The 15,658-nt window shown below is 54.5% G+C and overlaps 5 protein-coding genes across 5 annotated transcripts, besides 2 other annotated features; 2 read left to right on the top strand and 3 right to left on the bottom strand.

Annotated features, from left to right (window-relative positions):
* Positions 1-1,228: 1,228 nt before the first annotated feature.
* Positions 1,229-5,305, top strand: NFIA_070140 (putative sensor histidine kinase/response regulator; the record flags this gene model as incomplete). The annotated part of the gene is made up of 5 exons (XM_001263739.1): positions 1,229-1,602; positions 1,678-1,822; positions 1,897-3,182; positions 3,249-4,987; positions 5,037-5,305. 5 exons carry the CDS (start codon positions 1,229-1,231, stop codon positions 5,303-5,305), a joined length of 3,813 nt encoding a protein of 1,270 aa, XP_001263740.1.
* A 364-nt stretch (positions 5,306-5,669) lies between these two features.
* Positions 5,670-8,380, bottom strand: fluG (extracellular developmental signal biosynthesis protein FluG; the record flags this gene model as incomplete). Its single annotated transcript, XM_001263738.1, has 3 exons — positions 5,670-5,899; positions 5,966-7,199; positions 7,250-8,380. 3 exons carry the CDS (start codon positions 8,378-8,380, stop codon positions 5,670-5,672), a joined length of 2,595 nt encoding a protein of 864 aa, XP_001263739.1.
* Positions 8,381-9,414: 1,034 nt separating this feature from the next.
* Positions 9,415-11,023, bottom strand: NFIA_070120 (NAD-dependent succinate-semialdehyde dehydrogenase; the record flags this gene model as incomplete). Its single annotated transcript, XM_001263737.1, has 3 exons — positions 9,415-10,796; positions 10,848-10,935; positions 10,985-11,023. The coding sequence occupies 3 exons, from the start codon at positions 11,021-11,023 to the stop codon at positions 9,415-9,417; spliced, it is 1,509 nt and encodes a 502-aa protein (XP_001263738.1).
* A 1,386-nt stretch (positions 11,024-12,409) lies between these two features.
* On the top strand, positions 12,410-14,505 carry NFIA_070110 (FAD-dependent oxidoreductase; the record flags this gene model as incomplete). The annotated part of the gene is made up of 4 exons (XM_001263736.1): positions 12,410-12,876; positions 12,924-13,320; positions 13,369-13,549; positions 13,598-14,505. The coding sequence occupies 4 exons, from the start codon at positions 12,410-12,412 to the stop codon at positions 14,503-14,505; spliced, it is 1,953 nt and encodes a 650-aa protein (XP_001263737.1).
* Positions 14,506-14,666: 161 nt separating this feature from the next.
* Positions 14,667-14,686: a microsatellite.
* A 132-nt stretch (positions 14,687-14,818) lies between these two features.
* NFIA_070100 (uncharacterized protein) lies at positions 14,819-15,550 on the bottom strand (the record flags this gene model as incomplete). Its single annotated transcript, XM_001263735.1, has 1 exon — positions 14,819-15,550. The coding sequence occupies one exon, from the start codon at positions 15,548-15,550 to the stop codon at positions 14,819-14,821; it is 732 nt and encodes a 243-aa protein (XP_001263736.1).
* Positions 15,274-15,325: a microsatellite.
* Positions 15,551-15,658: the final 108 nt, after the last annotated feature.

Below are 15,658 nucleotides of genomic sequence, written 5' to 3'. Positions count from 1 at the left end.
CCTGTGATCAGAGCCCACCGCCCCGCATCAACCTCCGATCTGTGCTGCCCTGATTCTGCAACTCGAGCTCTGACTGGCGGCTTTCCAAGCCGAAAGAGAATGGTCACCAATCAGAAGGTTTACTGCTGCCCCTGTGTTACCAGAAAAGGCTTGGCTCATGCCAGGAAACAGGGAACCAAGATGGGGGAATTGACTAATAGGGTAAGACAAGGTACCTAGGTTCAGTACGGAGTAGCTACAGTAGGTAGGAGATTCAGATACCTTATCATTATTAGTTCTGTTACTGGCTAGTATTGTCACTGTGCCTTAAAGAATCCCTGGAAGACTGGAGCTGTGAGTGTCCCCGGCCCATGGATAATGGGCTCCATCAAGGGCAGTTTATAATAATCATGGAGAGTGGCGGATTTTGATTGACGGACTGGCAGATATTCTGCCCAGTCCCTTGCACAAGTGTCACGGCCATGGGCCCATGTCATATAACTCATGTTATTCTTATTGTGATGCCGATGATGACGATGGTGGTTACTCATAACTTCAGCATAATTCCTCCTTTGAGTGATCACTGCCCGATCCATATCCTTGAGGCAAAACTGGGATGGTCAGACGGATTTCAATGGTGGAGCAGAATCGGTTTCCAACATTTGCCAGAGAATGTGTTGCGAATCGTCAAGCGAGGTGGTCAAATGTGTCTGTCGCATTCGCTGTAGCTATTCTATTATCTAAGGTCTTTCCTTCTTCTAGGAGGTGTTGCCTTCTTTTATACTACAGATCCATTCTACCATCTCCTCCCACCAACCTGCTCTCTTCCTTTTAAGCGGTTCACCCTTCATCGTCTTCCCCTCCCGCAAATTCGGGCACATGCCACTTTTGCAGATCCTGTAATCAAAGAGAGCCAGAAAAAAAAGTTGGTTGCTGTGGCCCATCACTTTTTCTCCTACATCCAACAACCCTCTTCTCTCCTATCCTTGAATCTCGGTTTTCAAGCCGCTCATATACTCCTTTTTGTCCTCCGTAGGCTGCCCTCTGTCGGTCTCATCATTATTGCTGGCTGCTTGGCCTCTGTTTCTTGCAAGCTGCCACAACCTATTCTGACGTCGACTGACGCCCCATTCCTCTCTCATTGGGCCAAGAATGGATCTCAACGTTTGAAAATCGGTCCCGTCGGCTAATCTTCTTTTTCTCCCTCCGTCCCTATCGTGATCACCGATCCGAATACTACTACTGAGTTATGGCATCCACATCTCGAAGTCGCCGAGATGACCATAACGCCGGTCGCAGAGCTCGCGAGCTCTATCGCTACTTTCAACCTGAACGTCTCCCTCAGTTAGACACCTTCAGTGTGAACAATGCTCCGATCGGCGATGATTTTCTCCCGCCAGCCACGGCGCAAGCCCTTGATGCCTCGATCCATGCGCCCTCTGCACCCTCACCCTTACCGCCGCCCCCACCACAATTGTCACCACCACTGGCGACCACCGGGGAAGATTCTCCGTTATCGCCGGTGGTCCCTGAGACTCTGGTTCTAGGCCAGAACAATGCTACTTTGACATCCTTTGCTCAACTTGCAGCACTGCGTCTAAATGTGGAGCGTGTGATAATCAGGTACGGCTACTTTACCTACTAGCTACAGTCGGGACGATCAATTATAGCTGATGGAATTTTTCTTCTGCATTACAGTGTATCCGACAGAGATTCGCAGTTCATTCTCGCCCAAGCAAGTCAGTCCCCCGTTGGTAGTGATGTCCGTGCTTATGAGGCCGAGGGAGATGGGATCTGGGATGGTTGCTCTACCCTGCCGTCCTGTGCTTGGGGAATGTGCGAGGTAGGTCTTTCCCAGCTGAATTACTATTATTATCTTTGTGTGTTATGGCAGTGACTGAATTCTGTCCGCTATAGGCTACGGTAGCACTTCCACCGTCTTCGAGAGATCCAAAAGAATACAGTTTCCTTGTGGTCAATGACCTGCAGGAGAGCGCGTCTTACAAGAACATCCCTTTCGTCACCGACGGACCTCGGTTTCGATTTTACGCCGGGACGCCTCTAACGACAGAAACAAAAATCAACATTGGGTGCTTCTTTGCGCTGGATACCAAGCCTCGCGATGGCTTTTCTGACCTTGAGAAGGAGATTTTTGGCTCATTGGGAATGCTTATCATGGACTTTCTACAGGTGAGCCGGCAGGCCTCGGAGGGAAGACGTGCAGCTCGATTGTCCCGGGGTCTGAGTTATTTCGTAGAGGGCAGTTCTAGCTTTGTCGACCCTCATCCCTCGTGTTCAGGCAGTTCTGCCCCTACGCTCAGCACCCCCGCGTCGTCCGGTGTGAGGGCCAACCACCTCTCGGGCGGGTCCTCTCAGAGTTTCGAACTTCCCTCCAAGCGCTCTCACAGTATCGATGCACGCTCCAGCAGCTCGGTATCAGACTCAAAAGCCGACAATGGTGACCAAAACAATTCTTCCGGGCCGGACACACCACTCCCGGATTGGTGGGCGGGAAGCAGAAGGAAGGGGCTGAAGTTAGACGAATCACATAGCAGCTCCTGGGCGTTTCGGAGAGCCGCCAATCTTCTCCGCGAAAGTCTCGAGTTGGATGCCGATGGTGGTGTCATCTTCTTGGAGGCCAATAACAGCCACATGCTGGATTTCGAGACCGGAAGTGATTGCTCGGGCGAGACCGGTCCCGCGGCTCCTGTATTGGCTGTCTCCACCAGAGACGAACCTTTTGCCCCGGGGCCGGGCTCGACAGTGCTGTATCCTGCTGCAAATCTCGACAGCGGGTTTCTGCACCAGCTGCTACGTCGATACACTAAGGGCAAGCTTTGGTCCTTTCATCGAGATGGGATTCTCTCGAGCTCCGATGACGAAAAGCCAAACGGAAACCGCAGCATGAAACGCACCGAGCCGCCTCGGGGCAGTGGCAAGAAGTGGAAACAAACGGAAAACGCCATGTTGAATCTCTTCTTTCCGAACGCGACTCAGGTCATGTTCGTTCCTTTGTGGAACGCTGCCAATTCCCAGTGGTTTGCGGGTTGCTTCTGTTGGAACACAATAGAGACGCGTGTCTTCAGCCCTTCTGTCGAGCTGAGTTCGGTTCTGGGCTTCGGATCATCCATCATGGCAGAGTGCAACCGGGTCCAGTCCCTGATCTCCGATCGGCAGAAGGGCGATTTTATTGGAAGTATCTCGTAAGTATTAGAGACGGAGAAAGCGAGCTTGGTTCATCGACCGGTCATTGACATAATTGGGTATAGACATGAACTTCGCAGTCCTCTCCACGGCATTTTGGCGGCCACCGAGTTTTTGCACGGCACAGACCTCGATGAATTCCAACTGTCTCTGCTGGAGACGATCAACGCGTGCGGTCGGACACTGTTGGATACTATGAATCAAGTCCTAGACTTCAGCAAGATTGTTTCCCTCGAGAGGACCTGGCGTCAGCTCAAGAGGAACAAGACTTCGCCTGCGGAATTGACGAGCATGGACAAGATTTCCGCGCATCTGGACACATTGATCACGACAGATCTTGCCGTCCTGGCTGAGGAGGTGGTGGAGGGCGTGTGTTTAGGCCATACATACGGACAGAACTCGATGGCTTCCTCTGAACAGTCTGTCCTTTCACCGAACTCGGCTGCTACGCTCTCGCTTGCGCGGCGAAAGCCCAAGCCGGATACTTCAGCGGACGTAGAAGTAGTGATGGATATCGCGCAGAACAACTGGGTGTATCGGACTCAACCGGGTGCGTTGCGGCGCATTATCATGAACGTCTTTGGCAATGCCATGAAGTACACCGAGTCGGGCAGGGTCTCGGTGCACCTGGAGGTCACCGAGGCGTCCGAGAGCCGGTCACGCCGACATGGTGTGGAAGAACTTGTGACTTTGACCGTTTCAGATACGGGCAAAGGCATTTCGGAAGCGTTCTTACGGGGGCGCTTGTTCACACCATTCGCCCAAGAGGATACTTTGGCGGTGGGAACTGGGCTGGGCCTATCGATCGTTCGAAGTCTCGTCAAAGCGTTGAACGGGACTATCAACGTCCACAGCCGGCCTGGTGAAGGCACGACGGTCAAGGTATCTCTTCCTTTAACACGCCCAGATCCGGAGGACAGTCTCGAGGACAGCCTGACTTCACCGTCGGTTCCGGCGAGACAGGACGACACAATGAACGAGGCCTGTTCGCTCCGCGACAGCCATGGCGGCAGACGGGTTTCCATTCTTGGTGTCGAGCCTGCTTATGCCCTCGAACATCGCTTCTGGTCCATCATTGCACGCTACCTGACGGACTGGTACGGTCTGGAGCTGGTTTCCTTGGCGTCGCAAGAGCCCATCGACGTGCTTTTGGCAGACGAGGATAGCTTGGCGAGCATCTCAAAGGAGGCTGTCACTGGCATTCTCCCTTCACTCTTGATCCTCTGCAACAAGTCAGTTGATTACAGCGCTATCCGGGCAGAGTGGTCACCGATTGCCGCTTTTGTGGACATCATCCGTCGCCCGTGCGGTCCGCACAAGCTGGCCCGTTGCATCAGGAAATGCCTTGATAATGGACCACGTGGGGGCGTCACGTTGCCGCCGCGCATTGAACTTCCCGAACGACCCCGGATGAGTAATGGCATCCCTTCGCCGTGCGCGGACTTGACCGAGGCAGATCCGCTTGCTGCGACCGGTGATCTTACTCCCGCCGCCTCGTTTAGACCCGGGGCCCTTTCCTCCTCCGAAGATTCGGGACAGTCACAGAGCTCGTCCGACATCGCCGACGCACCTCACGGCAGCGATACCTCCATGTCGCCACTGCCCACACCGTCGGAGACGGCGAGCAAGCGCGTCGAGCGCAAGGCACGCATCCTTGTAGTGGACGATAATTCGATCAATCTGAATTTGATGTTGACGTTTATGAAGAAACGGGATTTGGAGGTTCTGGATTCTGCGGAAAATGGCAAATTGGCCGTGGACGCGGTGGAAAGGATGCAGCAGGGTTACGACCTCATTTTCATGGGTAGGCAAATCAACCCCAGATTAAACTGACATGCTGACGAAGAGGAAAGATATCTCTATGCCGGTTATGAACGGCTTCGAAGCCACACGCGCCATCCGCGCTCTGGAGAGAGAGCGCGATGGGTGTGGACCGGCCACGATCATTGCACTGACGGGACTGAGCAGTTCGCGTGACGAATCCGAGGCCCTCACGTCCGGGGTGGACTTGTTTCTGACGAAACCGGTGTCGTTCAAAGAAGTCTCCAGACTGTTGGATGAATGGGCGGAACGGGGCCTACGGGATAGAAAGTCCCCGTCTCCGTCGCCCTCTGCTTCATGACATTATTGAATGCGGTTTATGACATGGACGGGCTTCATGACGGTCTCTGATTTCGGTTGATTGCATTGCATGACTATACTGGCCTGCATCTTTTTTTTTTTTCATTTTCTTTCTCTTCTATGATGGGATTACCCCTCTGTATACGGTTAGAGGTCGATAAACGTGATACCCCTTTGTATGTTTACATATTACATGAAAAGAGAACACTTAAATAATTGAAGAGAATTTGCATTCAGAGGCAATATTAGATATGACAGTAACCATTCATTAGCTAGTCGGTCTATACCAATTGCACCCAGTCTAGGTAGAGCATATCATGAGATTTGAAGAATGAATTGCAATCCTGTGAACAGGGCATACATAATTAATACCGCTCTATCAGCCACTTCCTCCGCTCCTCGTCGCCCATAGCAGCCAGCTTCTTGGCCTCCGCCCGCTTGACGATCACATAACTTCGAACCAGGAACGGACCGAGCAGTTCCTGAAGTGCATGATCAGACTCGAGCGCATCGAGACTCTGCGCGAGAGTATTAGGCAGCCGAGTTGTGATCCCGAGATCCTCGCGTTGCGCGTCAGTGAGGGTCGCCGCGTCGTCTGCTTATCGTTAGCATCCATCACGCAGATTCTTGTAGTGGGAAGGAACGGAAGGAGGTAACATACAGAGACAATCCTTTACCGTGAGAGGGATCTTGTTCTCGAGGCCTAGGTACCCGGCTCCCAGGAAGGCCGCCATGGCGACGTACATGTTCGCCAGGCCATCGAGGGACTTGAGTTCCCAGTGTCCCGGCTCGATCTTGCGGACGGGGGCTTCGCGGTTCTGCGTGCCCCATGCGACCCACTCGCTGCCTGCCCAGAGGCCGGATTTCACGCGGTCGTAGCTGGTTTCTTGGGCGAGGGTGCAGGCCAGCAGGGCGGGGAAGTGTGCCAGCACGCCGGCGAGGAAGGAGTCCTCGTTTGTGGATGGGGAGATGGAGACGTGCGCGTGGGAGGCGGTGCCTGCGACGTTGGGGAGGGGTCGCGGGTGGAGGGTTGCGCGGAGGCCGTGGCGTTCGGCGATGTGGATGACGACCTGGCGGGCTTTGAGGAGGGTGTCGACGGCGGGTAAGGGGCTGTTGCGCGGGAGGACAAATTCGAATTGGCCGGGAGCGGACTCGGAGTGGAATTGCTCGAGCGGGATGCCGATGGCCGCCAGGGTGTCGGCGATCTCTTCGAGGAGGGGCAGCATGCGGCGCGTGTCGCCGGTCATTTGGGACCAGGAGTGGTTGGATACCGCAGGGAGGTACCGGGTTTCACCGGTGGAGGGGTCGGTATCGGGACGGAGGAAGACGACTTCGATTTCGAAGCCGCAGGTGACGGCGATGCCGTGATCGGTGTGCAGTTTATCAACGACGTTTTGGAGTGCGGTCCGAGGACAGCCCTCGAGGGGTTCGTTGTCCTCGGAGCGCCAGAAGGTCATGACACTGGCGCTTTTGGAGTCGACGCCGACGTTGGGGCTGAGGCTGGTCAGGTCGGGTTCCATGTAGAATTGGCCGGTTGTCGTGCCTTCGGGGGTCATGGAGTCGTCCTGCAACATCCAGAAGACGCAGAGACTGATCCCGATGCGACGCTGCTTGCGCACGATCTTGGCGAATTCGAGAATGGGGAAGATCCGTAGGCGGGTCGTTGCGGTGTAGTCGACCCATTGCATCCACACATATTTGACGTCGGGATTACACCGCATGAACGTGTCGAGAGCGTTGGTGGAGGGGATGGTGATTTGCTTGGATATTTGGTCGAACGACGGCTGCTCGTTCAGGTCGTAGAGACGGTTGGAGTTGTGGAAAAGGATATCCGCCGCTGCTTCCTTTGCTTGTGTGACTGTCCAGTCTCCTTGACGGACGTAGTCCACAAAAACCTGTGACAGTCAGAATGCGGGTACACCATAGAAGCAACGACGGGACGTACCTTTTCTAATACATCGCGGAACTGCTTATTGCCTAGGTAGAATGTTTCCGGGAAAAAGTGGCCGTCCGTACTCCAGAGAAGTCGCTTGGTCGGGACAATGTCCAGACTGTCCCGAATGATGGACTCCTCTGCATCCCGACTGACCATGGGGAAGACCTCCCCGAGATCGAGATAAACATTGGGATAGACACAGGCCAGATAACCCGCCTCGCGCGTGTACGGATAGGAAGAGTGCAACAGCACAAAGTCGACCTTGGGATAACGCGCAATCAGCGGTTGCAAGTAGGCCGGGTTGGCCAGCACCAGACTGATGTCGTTATCTCCGAGACCGGTATGGAGCTGCAACGGCTTGTTTTTACAATCTTTGCTGCCGGATTTGGCGGCTTGGAGCAGGTCGAGGGTCTGACGCACAAGCCAGTCGTTCAGGGGCTTGTCCTCTACCCGATACTCGGCCTCTGAGGCGCGGATGGTACGAGCAAACGATTGCAACAAAACGCCTGCGTCTTCATCGGTTGGCTGGACATTCAACCCGGTGCGGTAACAGATGACCGATTTGAACCCCACCACTGCGGGGTCTTCAATAGCTTCGGAGACCATCCTGCTAAAGCCATCACGGAACGCCAGAAACCGACTCTCGAGGGCAGACACATCTCCGGCCTCGGGAATGCTAGAGCCACGCATCACGGTCGCCAGCATCCGCGCCGCTAGGGCCTCGATGCGCACAATGCGCTTGGTCGCGGACACGGTGAATTGATCGTGCCATTGGTACGGCTCGATGTCCTGGTCGGTGAGGAGGTCGTCCAGAAGCAAGGTATGGGTCCCTTGCAGGCACTGGCGGATCAAGCCGTCGTAGTCGCGCTCCACCCATTTCTGCCGAGCCGCCTTGACTTGCTCCCAGTCGGACGAGGGGCAGTCGTATAGGACAGCAAGCTGGGAGGCCGCCCGGTGAAGCGGCAGTGTAGAAGTCGCATTCTGTAGAGCTACCCCTTGAGCTTCAGAGGTGATCTGCTCAAAGGGATATTTAGCGTAATTGCAGGCCGAAGCCTTGTCGAGGATGTTGTGCGCATGGTTATCGATGAGAGGGTGACATTGGATAAGGTGTCGTAGGGAGTCGAGGGTATCGTGGTCCATTATTATTACGAGAGTAGAAGAAGGAAAGGAAATGAAAATGGAGAGAGAAGTCCGTCTCGTTTATAGTCCAACAATGAAGGCTAGTGCGTCATGGAAGAAGTGACAATAAGATAACAATGCAGGAACGAAGCCAAAAGACCGTTAGAAATAACCAAAAAGGTTGAACAAGGGGCTCGTGTGAATTTAATAATGCAGACAGAACAAGACAAGGCCGTGATCGCTACAATGGGCCCAGCGCCTGTAAGTGAGAGAGGGAGGAAAAGTAGAGGAGAGCAGAGCAGATGCTTACTCAATTAGGAAATCGACGATCACGTTGTAGCGGAGTCTCTCGTGCAAGTTTCGCATCTCGTGGACGATAGGGATAGCCGATCGTTACAAGGCGGCAGACGACTGAGCGGAAGTATCCGATCAGAAACTGGGGACGACGAGGATTCCAATTTCTTGCATATGATGATTAATATTGAATAGGAGAACTAGACGATCGTCTCTCGTCTCCAACACTCAAAGTGGAAGACTCGACGATGCGACCGACCGCGGACGTTTAGACAGATTCGGCGACTATTGTGGAGAGAGTTGCAGCCTGCGGATAGACTAATCGTTGGCTATTGTTAGTATTGTTATTGTTCCTTCAGACACTACTAAGTATACTTAGTTAATTACGTATTTAATTTCTGAAGAGCTCTCCGAGAATAAGCATGATATGAAAGAGGTCCGTGAGTATTATGCATAACCACGTACATGGGTGCTGCGCTCGGTCGCTCGTTTAGAATACGCAAAGGGGAATCTTCCACGAGCTGTCCGCATCTGGTCGGTACGTGTCTATTGACTCAACTACTGTTTATACACAACTCGTCATTATAGGCGACAGCTCTTTTGGAGAGGAGCAAGCACCGTGTCATCTTCAACGGAGTATCCTATTATATTCCCACCATTTGAGTTGTAGATACTTTGCTGGAGTCGAATCTTACTGATAGTCACATGCAAACGCGGCATCCGGCAAATTGACCCCAATTTCAACAAGATACAACAACTTGCTAGTACTGCCCCTCGATAGTCAGGGTTCCAGTTTTGGTGATCAGATACTCGTTGACAGCCACCTCTTTCCCACTCTCCTTGCCGTATCCCGACTCCTTGATGCCGCCAAACGGCGACTCCGCTGCCGACGCATTACCCGTGTTCATGCCAATCATGCCCGCCTCAAGATTCTCCAACATCCGCCACATACGGTCAATATTCTTGGTAAACGCGTAGCTGGCCAGTCCCATGCTTGTATTGTTGGCCATACGCACGGCCTCCTCCTCCGTCTCAAACCGGTACAGCGCCGCAATGGGTGCAAACGTCTCCTCGCGCGACACCAGCATCTCCTCCCTCATCCCTGTCAGGATGGTGGGCTGGAAGAAGTACCCTTTCTGCCCAGGGACAGGGCCGCCGCCGAGGATGACGTCCGCGCCTAAGCGGCGCGCATCTTCGACCTGCGCCAGCGCCTTGTCCAGGCCCCGCGGTGTCGTGACGGGGCCCATGGTAGTGCCCTGCTGCGCGCCGTGGCCGACAACCAACTTCTCCGTGCGTTCCTTGAGCATCTGTGCGAATTTATCGTAGATCCCTGCCTGCACGTACACACGGTTGGCAGTGATGCACGCCTGGCCTGCATGCCGCCATTTCAGCGCCATCAGCTGGTCCAGTGCCTGGTCGAGGTTCGCATCGTCGAACACGATGAAGGGGCAGTTCCCGCCGAGCTCGAGGGTCACCTTCTTCAGCCCCTCGGCGCAGTGCGCAGCGATCAGCTTGCCGACGCGCGTGGATCCCGTAAATGTCACCTTTTTGACGAGCGGATGCTTGCAAAGCGCCTCGCTGAGCGACGGCGTGTTTTCCAGGTCGGTGGTCAGCACATTGAACACGCCTGCTGGAAAACCCGCGCGTTGCGCTAGGTGCGCCAGCACGAGCGACGTGATGGGAGTCTCCGGGCTAGGCTTGACGATCATCGTGCAGCCGGCGGCGAAGGCGGCGCCTGCTTTACGCAGGACCATGGCGATGGGGAAATTCCAGGGGACCAGAGCGGCGGCCACACCGATGGGCTGCTTGACCGTGAAGACGCGACGGTTGGGCGCCGAGGGCACGCTGATCGTGCCGTGGATGCGCTCCGCCTCACCAGCAAACCACCAGGTGAAGCCCGTGGCGTAGTCGATCTCCCCGTACGATTCGGCGAGGGGTTTCCCCGTCTCGTGGGTGAGAATCTGGGCGAGGTCGGACCGCGCCTCCCGGATGAGAGCGTCCCATTTCATGAGCCATTGGGCGCGCTGCCGGGGGTTGGTCTTCTTGTAGGTTTCGAACGCTTCGTGGGCGGCCTGAACGGCGGGATTCACATCTTCCACGCCATTGGCAGGACAACTGGCCCAGGGTGTGTCGGAGCCGGGGTCTATACTGATGTTACCGTAGGCTCAATAAGAGGAGAATAGTCTGTTCCTACCCACGACTTCGAATCGTTTCCCACTTTTAGCCTGAACCCATTTGTCTCCGACAAAGGAGTCGAAATGGAGAAGACTGGGATCTTCAAGCTGAAGAAAGTTAGTCATTGCAAGCTGCTGATTTGGTACAGCCGCATACCTTGAATGGCAACTGATACGTCTTTGCCATTTTCGACATGTTACCTATTTGATGGCAGAAGAAGGTGAGTTGAAAAGATCAGCGATGAGGGGCTCTGTGCGACTTTATCACCAGCAGCACCCATTTGACCCCGCACTTATCGGCAGTAACTCGGCTGTGATCCTGTGTAGCCGTTTATCATGCAGACATTGTAGTATGGCATTATTTTTATATATGCATCGACATAGGAGAAGAGGACTTAGACAAGAATGTCGATTCGTGCATTTTTCCCTCGCGCGAGTGCGATACCAGGTTCTCTTCTTCCCGTCTGTTATAGCGCACCGATACGTCGATCGTCTGAACAATCTCCGCTGCTCCATCATCGCTGTTAAGGCTGGTCTTATCGCCGTGTCTGGTGTCTGGTGTCTGCTGTAATTGTGCAGCTCGCGGCCGAGATTCCATCCGCTTGACTGGTACGGATCCGCCAGGTCGAACCCGTCGTGCGTGCCGCGGGCGGACTTGGTCCGAGAGAAGCTTAAACCTGACTGGAACCGACGGCTTTAGTTGCTTATGGCTCAATACTTAGACGAGCCGCCTTGGAGGTGCCGAGGAGAGGAGTATTTGCCGAGAATGACTTGGTTTTTGGAGGTGTGAGAATGCAGCAATCGGCGATTGGCGACTTCGATTGCGGTGATACGGAAGCCGATATTTTGGGTTGAATCGCTGCAGTTGGATTGAGTCGTTTCAACTGCGTAGATGCTGTCAAAGACGTTACACCCCATCAAAGCAGGGAATGATGCAAACGACAATTACAATGGGGACGGAGAGGCCGAGAAAGTCGGTGAAGAGGTTGAGCGCTGCGGTGGTGACATAGAAGGCTCTCTCCTTCCTCGATGGAGGTGTCATACACACGTACGATCAAACTGCACTGGAAGATATCGGCGAAGAGGACAGCGAGGAGCAGACACTGGTATTTAACTATCTCAATTACTCCGGAGTTTACTAAATGCCTCAAGTGGAGATACAAGCTTTGGCTTGTAACCTGAGGCGCATCACTATCAACCTAGAGGGTCGAGACGTTTCGTCTCCTCTCGACTTCTACTCGCCATCTGTTCACCTCTTTAGTATCTATCTACCTATCTATCTACTAACGATTCTGGTTCCCTGCTGCCTATCAGAAACTATGACCTGACTCGAAGCATTGATCTTACTGGTCAAATTGCTGAATTAGTCCAGCCATGCTGCATACTACTGGTGGCCGGGTTCTTCCTCCTGCAAGTCCACCTCATAGTGATGGCTGACACGGCATAGATACTCCATGCAGAGTTTATCCGGTGTGCCTAAACACTCTTGTTGAATGGTTGAGCATCATCCCCGTCTTCAAATACCAGTCTTTGATCCCTGACTTGGTCACTGTTGCTGACCGTCCATTCAATCACTCCAAAGATGGCTCCCTGTCACCCGTTCTCCCTCAGGGGCATCCTCATTGTGGGTCTTGCTCTCTGCAACTTCTGTACGGCCGAATCCACGGCGACACTTGTCGCTGCTCAGTCCGTGTCCTCCAACTCGACGACTGCGGGGGCGCATCTCTTCCCCGCAGAGACTCTGCAGCTGACTGACGCGGTGCTGGCCAACCTCAGCTCCGCCATTCAAAACCAGACCCAGCTCTTTGCATTTGGTAACAATGCTTCTGTCTCGGCTAATCTGACCGCTCGCGGTGTCAAGTTCTGCAAGGTCTTCCCTAACGATATTCTATGGCCGTCCAAGCGGACCTGGGAGCTGTTTGACTTGCTTGTGGGCGGTGCACTTGTCAAGACTGTCCCTCTGGCTGCTTCTTGTTATTCCGCGTGGCCCGAGTACGATGCGGCGGAATGCGAGGCCGTCACGTCCAATTGGACCAACTCGTACATGCAGTAAGTTCTGTCTTTTCATCCACAAAGATTCCTGGCTGATTGGGCAGTGCTGCCGATCCCGCATCAATAATGTGGCCACTGTACGAGGGCAGAACCTGTCTGCCTACCGATGACCCCTCTGGCAACTGCACCGTCGGTGGTTACAGCAGCTACGCGGTCAATGTGAGCAACGTGGCTCAGATCCAGTTGGCTGTCAACTTTGCGCGCAACACCGGCATCCGTCTGGTCGTCAAGAACACCGGCCACGACTTCAACGGCAAGTCCACCGGTGCTGGTGCCCTGGGCATCTGGACCCACAACCTCAAGGATATTGAGTACATTGAGAACTACAAAAGCTCTCGCTACAGCGGTCCCGCTGTCAAGATGGGGGCCGGTGTTGAGGCGTTTGAGATCTACAGCAAGGCTAAGGAATTCGGGTTCACTGCCGTTGGTGGCGAGTGCAAGGTAAGCTCATTCGTGGTACTATGTGACTCGTCGTTGACAGAAGGATAGACTGTTGGCGTGGCCGGTGGGTACGTCCTCGGTGGTGGTCACTCCCCCATGTCCAGCATCTACGGCTTGGCTGCGGACCAAGTCCTGGCCCTCGAGGTAGTTCTTGCCAATGGTCGCTTCGTCACCGTGACCGAGGAGACTGATCCCGATTTGTTCTGGGCTTTGCGTGGAGGTGGTGGAGGTACGTCCCGTTCTGTCTCTCGGAAGAGTTTCCATACTAACGTGGTAGGCACCTATGGTGTGGTCGTCTCGATCATTTCGCTCGTCCACCCCAAGGTCGGCGCCACCGTGTCGACCGGTTCCTTCTCGACTGGCACCAACGTCTCCGTCGACGCCTTCTGGGCCGGTGTGCGCGCCTACTTTGACCGGTTCGCCGTCAATGCCGACGCAGGCACCTACGCCTATTTCTGGGTTATGGCCACAGGTACCGACACCTTCACCTTCCTGATGAGCCCCTACTTTGCCGTGAACCACACTGTCGCGGAGTTTCACGCTCTTATAAAGCCCTGGTACGACCAGCTCGAAAAGCTAGGCATCACCTATGCCCCCAATTCGACCTACTACGACAACTTCTACGACGCCTGGCAGGCTGGCTTCCCCTTGGAGACAGTCGCCTCGTCGACGATGATGACCGGCTCGTGGCTCTTCCCCCGTGCGAACTGGGAGAACGCCACTCTCGTCAACACCACCTTTGAAACCGTCAAGTCCACCATCGAGGCCGGATACCCCATGCTCGCATACAACCTCAAGGCCGAGCTGCCCGACGGCTACCCGGCCAGCTCTGCGAACCCGGCCTTCCGCAACACCCTCATGCACGCCATCACCTCAACCAGCTGGGCCAGCAATGCCACCAACGCTGAGATCCTGGATACCATGAAGTATTTCAGCAACAATGTGCTGGGACAATGGCGAGCTACCTCCCCTGACGCAGGGGCGTACATGTCTGAGGCAGATATCCTCGAGCCGGACTTCCAGCAAGCGTTCTATGGCGAGAACTACGCGCGTCTCTATACGCTGAAGCAGCGGTATGATCCGTTTGGATTGTTCTATGCCCCTACGGCTGTCGGTAGTGAGGACTGGACTGTGGAGAGTGAGGATGGGCTGCCAGATCAGAACGGCCGGTTATGCCGGGTTTAACTGTATGGGTATATTATGTAAAGTGTATTATACATACGATAAACTGTACATTGTTGGTCGTCTGATATTCGTCTTCATATCGAATCTCACTCAACTCTGAGCGGGATAACCAAGATGGACCAGCCATCCTGATCCTCGTTCGTTCGATCCACGAACCGCCTCATCACCATCACCATCACCAAACAATCAGCTTTTCCCAGGTCAAGAGTTCAGTTAATCTGCGCTGCGCAGCCTAGCCCCCAGCGTCATGTTCCCATCTGGTATCGTCACCAGGGTCAGACAAAAACTCAAAAACCGATTGAACTGAACTGAATCAACGCTTCCGCTCCGCAATCCACCACCCCCTCTCCAGCACAGCCCTCTTCTCCCTCTCCCTCCTCGCCTGCATCAGACACCGCCTCTCCCGGCCCAGAAACCGGCGTCTGTCGCGCCCGCGCTCGGGATACGCCTCGACAGTCCAGGAGCGGGCGATGCGCTCTGCGAGGGCAAGGATGCAGAGGGTTAGTGGGAGGAGGGAGAAGAGCGCGAGGGCGAGGAGCTCGGGAGCGTATTGCGAGAGGATGTGCGCGCAGAGGTGGGAAGCGCGTAGGGTGTGGAGGTATGCTTGGAGGATTTTGTCGGTTGGTTGATTGGTAGTGTTTTGGTGGTGGTTATTGGGCTTGAGCTTGAGCTTGTGGAGGTTGAGGTTGAGGTTGATGAATGAGCCGTGGGAACTGGAGCTAGGTTGGGTTTGAGGTTGGTCCTGCTCTGAGTGGTTTTGTGCGAGGATTGTTAGTTGTTGTTGCTGTTGCTGTCGGTGATATTCTTGGTGTTGGAGTTGGTATACTTCCGTGCCTTCGACGGGAATGGTGATTGGTAGCCCCAGGCTGAGGGGGAGAAGGAGGCAGACGAGTCTCATCGTGGCAGCGCGGTTGCTGGAGAGAAAGATGGATATGCCATCCTGCACGCCTTGAGGTCCAGGTCCCCTTAAACTGCTTAACGCGACATGAGGCGTGCTGCTGGTCTCTGCATCATTGATGTTTGCGGATGGAATGGCGGCCACCATCCTGACCCCGTGCCGCATCCCGCGTCCGGATTGGTCAATGCTTCTACCTGCTTCGGACCCTCTTCACTTCTACGGACTGTCTACTATCCGACAGAGGTCAACGGTTTA

This window comes from Aspergillus fischeri, genomic scaffold (assembly GCF_000149645.3).
Source record: "Aspergillus fischeri NRRL 181 1099437636252 genomic scaffold, whole genome shotgun sequence".
In the NCBI taxonomy this organism is placed as follows: Eukaryota; Fungi; Ascomycota; class Eurotiomycetes; order Eurotiales; family Aspergillaceae; genus Aspergillus; species Aspergillus fischeri.
This window is presented reverse-complemented; position numbering and strand designations above follow the sequence as displayed.